Source organism: Rutidosis leptorrhynchoides, chromosome 4 (assembly GCF_046630445.1).
Source record: "Rutidosis leptorrhynchoides isolate AG116_Rl617_1_P2 chromosome 4, CSIRO_AGI_Rlap_v1, whole genome shotgun sequence".
Taxonomy (NCBI): Eukaryota; Viridiplantae; Streptophyta; class Magnoliopsida; order Asterales; family Asteraceae; genus Rutidosis; species Rutidosis leptorrhynchoides.
The window spans coordinates 29,546,039-29,553,298 of record NC_092336.1 but is presented as its reverse complement, the minus strand read 5'-3'; the positions used below and the strand labels follow the sequence as shown (position 1 = coordinate 29,553,298).

At 32.8% G+C, this 7,260-nt stretch overlaps 1 protein-coding gene across 1 annotated transcript; it reads right to left on the bottom strand.

Moving 5' to 3' along the window:
- Positions 1 to 3,835: 3,835 nt before the first annotated feature.
- On the bottom strand, positions 3,836 to 6,671 carry LOC139843269 (mediator of RNA polymerase II transcription subunit 18). Its single transcript, XM_071833338.1, has 6 exons — positions 6,583 to 6,671; positions 6,279 to 6,358; positions 5,388 to 5,487; positions 5,157 to 5,214; positions 4,724 to 5,080; positions 3,836 to 4,213 (listed from the first exon to the last, which is right to left on the bottom strand). Exons 2-6 carry the CDS (start codon positions 6,312 to 6,314, stop codon positions 4,108 to 4,110), a joined length of 657 nt encoding a protein of 218 aa, XP_071689439.1. The 5' UTR covers positions 6,315 to 6,358; positions 6,583 to 6,671; the 3' UTR covers positions 3,836 to 4,107.
- Positions 6,672 to 7,260: the final 589 nt, after the last annotated feature.

Below are 7,260 nucleotides of genomic sequence, written 5' to 3'. Positions count from 1 at the left end.
ACATTAAACAAATTGTCTTTAAACAAACCAAACGAACTACTTACTTTGTTCTGTCTATGTCTTGCTTTTCATTTCTGTCTAAAATGTGATAATTGGTTGAATTTTTCTTTCTTACAGTATTCTACATTTTAGCAAATCTATATAGTCATATAAAGCTCTAAAATGATGATGTCATCACTAAGCTAATTAAACTTTAATTTTCATAATGATGATGTCATAATTTTATATTAATTTAATTTAAAAAAATAATGTGAAATCTTTTATAAAAGGAAATACTAATCTCTCCTAAATTATAAAATCTTCTACAGAACACCCAAATTTCAAAGTCAACTTTTATATAATAATTGTATTTTAATTTTCTAAAAAAAAGTAAAAGGCATTTATTATTACTAATAATTATTATTATTATTAAAAATATAAATAATCAACTTTGAGCGAACTTTATTATTATTATTTACTTTTAATATAATAATTATAATTATTATATTATATTATTAATATTCAAATATAGATTCTTTTTACGAAATTAATTACGTTACATATGTATGCGAAAATACATGTCTCTATATATTTGTAACAACAACGACAAGTTTGTTAGTTAAACGGGTCGTTAAAATAAATTACTTTAGCATTTACATTCACTTAATACCTAAAACATTTAGTTGTTTCGAGAAACTTTGAGAGGTTAATTTGGTACCTCTTCATATCAAATGCTAATATTATCAAATCCGAATGTACATATTGCTGATTTTAGTTGTAACTAATAAATATTTATATTTCGTATCAATTACATAAAATGTTTCTAGTCCGTATTTAAAATTAAACAATTACGTTGAAAAATGTAATATTGTATATAAAGATGGCAATGGATCGGGTGAGTCTATAACCATTTTCATATTCATTTAATTTTTAAAATCGATATCTATATTAATTTAATAATAATTCATCTATTCAAATTCATATCTATTGAATTAAGCAGATTAATAGATATCCGTTGGATGTTTAGTTTTCCTATAAATATTCCTATTATGAAATCACTAAAGTATTTTTAATAAAAGATATAAAAGATATATAATATATGTAAGATATATGAATTTTATACTATTCAGATACTTGTATCTTCACAATCTATATTTTCGATAACATTTTAATAGTTTATAGTATACATATATAAGAATATGTAAATATATGTAAATATATATGCATATATTTAAGTTCATATGTGTATATTTATATGTATATATTTATATGTGTATATATATTTCGGGTAGTAAATGGATATATCCATGCATGAAAAATTATCATCTGTACCTGATTTACTAATTTTTTACATCATCTTTATTAATATCCATATCCACTTATCATTCATTCAGATCATTCACATTCGTTTAAATTAATCGGATCGAATGGGTATCCGATGAATCGGACATCCATTGTCAAACCTATATAAGACACTTGTTTAAACGGGTTAAACTTTGGGTGCGTTTGATAAAGCTGAATGATTTAACGCTGAATGGTTCAAAATCTGAATGGTTCAGAGCCTCTGAATAAAGTTTGTTTTGAATGAAAATATACTGTTTGATAATCATTTTAAATGAATGATACGAGTTGAGTAAAAATTAACTCAAGAACTTTTACATGAATAAAAAATACAATATATTTGTTGGTTAAACATTCTGGATATGATTTGAGAAAGATATTATAGAAAAATTAGGGCTTAATGGTTAAGAGAGTGTTTCAATTCTGAATGGTTCAACACTGAATTCTGAACCGTACCATTCAGCACCATATATCATTCAGAGATCAGAAACAAACACGTTAAATATTAAATGGTTCAGCATTCAGCGTTGAATCATTTCATTAAGAGGCAAACAAACTCAACCTTAAATATGCATGACATTAAATCAGTTGAGTTTTTAACATATTAACTTCAAAACGAGTTGAGCTCAAACTCGACTCATTTATACCGCTACCGTTGTTATTAGTACAGCCGCTGCAAAATCAAACGTGTAGAGTTTATATCTAGCAATATACGTCGGTGGAAAATTTTAAAAATATAGAATAAAATTATATACCGAGTAATAAAAGTATATATCCTAGGGTATATAATCATAAGAAAGATACACCTTTACGTACCTATAGCGCGTTACGATGATACGATATTGGTGGGACCACGATAAGTTGGGTGGATATTTTTTTCAAAAAGTTTTTTATTTCATACTTGCCGCGTTAAGGAACAGATGATAGAATAGTTTCATATGTCATTATCGTTACTGAATAGGATCGTTGATAGGAAAAAAGGTAGAATCATTGTTTATTACATTACTTTGTGAATAAATAAATAAATGATTTAAATGTAATAAAATAAATAGTCGAATCGAAAAAGATAAACAAACCTAAGCTACATTTGGATGATTTGATGTATATGCTATAGGTTGAGTATATACTATATTGCGTGTCAAATTTAGAAGATTTTTAATTGTGCTTAGGGTCTCCTTTCAGCTTTCAAAACACCGTTGCATGACGTCTAGCTTCCAGACGACATTCATTTTGTCATATATTTCAATCAATACTTTAGACATAAGTTAAGGTGTTGGTGATTTTAGTGTCATCTAACATGCATTTTAGTTAGTTGTGATTTACTTGAATGCAGGTGTTAGCTAGCTATACTTAGCAACGGGTTCGAAGAGTGTGAAGTACACGTCCGTAAGAGTTGGCTACTAACTATCGCAAAATGCGGGGGTCAAGGGGGGCCCCTTGCGGGGTCCGAGGGGCAGCGCCTCTGGCGGGGTCCAAGGAGCAGCGCCCTGGCTAGGGTCCCGCAAGTTACTATATGTTTTAATGAACCAGTGTCATTTAACAGTTTTTCCCGCCTGTTTTGAAAGGTTGTATCCTTTCAAATTACAACTGCCGAATTGAGAAGTTATATTATTTTCGGTTTACTCATTCTCTATATTCATTCTAACAGACAGAAACACACACAATTCTCTCGGATAATTTGATCAGTGATTTCGTTGCCAAAAACACCGATTGTGTTCTTGTCTTATCCGGTTATCCCTGTAAAGTTTTCGTGAAATCGAGGCAATCGTTGGGTCGAAATACTTTATAGAGAAAGTGAACACATGATTCAAGAACAAATCTAGGCAATCAATGCATACCCATTTTCTAACATTAGGCACACAAATTCTGAGTAATAATGTCAATAAATCAAGTTGCATGTAATCAACTAAAGTAAAGTTATTACGTATATGATTTTTATGATTTACTTTTACTTTACTTATATCTTTTAAAAGAGAGTACATTAAACCATTAGTCCTCATGTTTTATCTAAAATTATACCATTAGTACTTTTCTTTTTGAAATAATATTGTTAGTCTCTAAGATATAAATGCACGACGCTTGTACTTTACCTGACGCTAGTTTAATTATTCCGTATAATAGTATATGTGTTAATCACATCGTGCGCAATTAGGTTTCCATTCATCTCTCGAAATACTTTTAAAAACTTACCTAAATTTGGTTTCAGGTTTCCATTCAGACTGTCACACCGACATTATGTCAAAAATTGCAGGTGGTGTTGAAAGATGAATTGCAAGTGCTCAAGCTTCATAAGCCGTAGGTAATTTAGGGAATTTATTCATTGATATTTTACTTGTTATTTTTGCGAAAAAGTTGATTTCTCATCGGATAAAAAATAGAACTAAATTCTCGCCAGTTGCGATTTTTCATTTGTTATCCTTTTTGCTTAGTGACATTAAATTCACCCGTTGCCATTTGCAGGATTGCTTTAGGCTCAACAATACGTCCAACATATAAATCCATGAGTTCTCTAGTACTATAAAATCAATTGGTGATAGATGGATGTTCTCAAAACACATCTCTAAGTGTTAGCTTTCAGTTTTACACATCCAGTCATCATAGAAACAAGTAACGCCCCATAACCTTCCAAGAAAATGAATCAAAAGGTTAAAAGTGCAACCACCAATTCTATGACCTAAAAGGTTTCTAAACCTCTATAAAATGCATCAAATATCTATGGATATTTTAGCTTGATATAAGACACAAACTAGGCCTGCAGAAACATATTTGGGTTGTGGGCTGTGGTGACTACATATTGTTATTTCCACCACTAAACGACATAAGAGATGCAGCAGCTGCAGCTGCAGTTGGAACAACTCCTGTTGTAACACCAGGTTTTGACAAATGCAGCAGCCTGTAAAATCATCACAGAACAAACAAATGAATGATGATTGATGAATACAATACCTCCATTATGATTTATATGAATTGATAAACCCAACCATATGATCTCTCATAATTTTCAAGAACACAAGGTTCAAATGGTCAAATAATCGAACTACAAAGATTCGACAGCATGGGCAGATCTTAGTGTAGCCAAAGGGGGGTTATGGCCCTCCTAACATTTGGGTTATTAGTGTAATATTTATAAATTGTAAGGGAAATAAAATTTAATGTAACTAGATAAAACCAGTGTAAAGTACTAGGAGGTCATATGCATTAAGTTACACAGTGGGGGAACCCATTTGACCCATTCCACTATTTATTGTTGACCCGATTGACCCATTCATACGTAAGTAGATCATAATGTTCCACCTCATACATATGTAATAGATACGAACCCATTGATAGATGTGATTAGATAAAAACCAGTCTCAGAGCTAGGTTAAACGCATGCAAAGAGTTAATACTAATGAAAACTTACGGTGCAAGATATTCACAAAAAGATGAGACTGCTGTTGCAACTTCATTATAGTTTTCAGCTGAAGCAGGTGCAGTCACTTCAACAACTTGTATACCAGGCGTTACGGGAACACTGTCATCAGTAGCATGCAACTTTAGCATCTTACCAACTGAAACCACAGTAATGGTTATCTGAGCACCCCTATAAAAATGGAACGCAAATCCCACTCGCAGTAGCTCATGGTCTAACTTGTAGCCAAGCAAGTAGAACAATCGTAGCACATTTTTGCTAACTTTGCTTTCTACCATTGTCCTAACCAAAACGGAAATCTGATCCGCACCAGCACCTCTCATTGAACCTCCCACATGTCGAACGGTCCTGTACAATGTAATGCAATTTTTGTAATGAAAAAGAAATGGAAACAAGCCGATTGTTGTGGTTCTGTTGTGCTTACCAAGTGGGCTCAGGTTGTTCAAGATTGCATAAAAGTCGAACCTCTGATGCTTCAGAACCTATAATAATCAATGTTTATCAGTAAGAACAATTTCTGATTAAAGTACTTTTAAACAACAGAGAGTTAAATAACACAAAATACGTATTGTAGGGGTGATTGTATAACAGTTTATATTTATGATTATACATTGTTAGCATATTGTATGTACAAAGAAGATTGAGTACAACTGACCTAGATTGGGACCACTTTTTAGGCATAACTCATGAACTTTTATATTTTCTTTTCGAACACCACAGAGACCTTGAAGAAGAATCTCAAGTGCTTCAACATGCTGCAAAATAACAACCATGTTTGAAAACAAATTTTAAGAGAACAGTCACTATTATGGTCACTATTACGAGATTTACTGAAAAATATAAATCAGTAAGAACGTCATGGAAATTGAAATATGCTGATGAAAACTATACAAAAGACAACTAAACACACACACACAACATATAAATAGGCCAATTATACAGTTTTACAACATTGCTGAGTAGTTGCTATAATGTGCAGACAACTAAACACACACACAACATATAAATATATAATTGTATGTTCTTTTAACAGTTTGGTATCACCCAGGGGGACTAAACCACCAACCATCTCCCGCAGTTGCATAACCCGCCCCCAACTCAACTGCTGACCAGGAGGAAACCCGGTCCAATCCGAGGGCATGGTCAGTAAAACCCTCCACACGATGTGCGGAAAGCACCGTTCGGTGGAATTCAAGGGTAAATGCGCAACCTTGTGTGCAATGTTGCACCCCACGCAGGGGCGGACCTACCCTTTAAGGTATGGGTCCTATGACCCCACATGATTAATTTTTTTTTTAATAATCTATACTCCAAAATGTGTAGGACAACACTAAATTTAAGTATAGGAACCCATATATATATATTCATGATTTATAGATTTTTGAAGGTAAACGACCACTAAAATGACGGAGGTGGGAGTCGAACTCCTGTCAAGAGAGGAGTCAGACCACTAATACGTGAGCTACAACAAAGAGATTACATATAAATAATTGTATGTTAATTGCATAAATAAATAAAAATGCTCAGAGAGATCAATTGATATTACCTGTGTTTCTATGATTCCTTGAACAACACACTCCATTAAAACTTAGCTTCCAATCCAGTTGTACACAGTTTCGTTTTCACCTGTAAAATTAGTTAAATTAAAGTAATAACAACATAATTTTACTTGCACGCAGCAGAAAGCAACCAAATCGAGTTTAATTAGTGGTCGATTTCGACAACTTGATTAGGTCACAAATTGAAATAAAAACAGAAGAACAATATTATTTCATATTTGGAGGTGAATGAAGTCCAATTCGTTATTTCATACTCCGTATTACAACATATTTTCATGAAGCGAAACATACCTAAGCGACGGATGATTATAATTTGGGGGAAGTTTCCGATTTTTACTCGATTCCCCTAGTCAACACTAGTTACGGAGTATATTATATTTACCGGTTTATAACACGCCGAATTAATATTATTAATATTAATATTAATATAATTGATAATTACTGTAACAATCTATAATTAATTAACTAGTCCGGACCGGCCCGCGCGTTGCGGCCGGGGCTTTCGGCATGCGTATTCATATTTAACGTGGCGTTGTGTATTTGCAGACGAGAACATGACTCATGTGTTAAGCGCCGTTTTATATGTCGTTGTGTTAAGCGTTTTTTAAAAAGTATCCGTTTCGAACGTAGTTAGTTTTGTTTTGTTCAATAAATTTTTTCGAGTGTAACGGTGCTGTCGGAAAAATTTAACTCCCGGCGAACAGAAAGATACGGGCTGTCGTGTTTAACGTTTTTTAAAAAATGTCCGTTTCGAACGTGGTTAGTTTCGTTTTGTTCATAAAATTATTTCGAGTCTGACGCTGCCGTCGAAAAAATTTAACTCGTGTCGAGCGGGAAGATACGGGTTGTCGTTTTATTTAGCGTTTTTTTGAGAAATGTCCGTTTCGCGTATAGTTAGTCCCGTTGGGTTCATAAGATTTTTTCGGGTTGAACGGTGGTCTCTGAAAAATTTAACTCGCATCGAGCAAG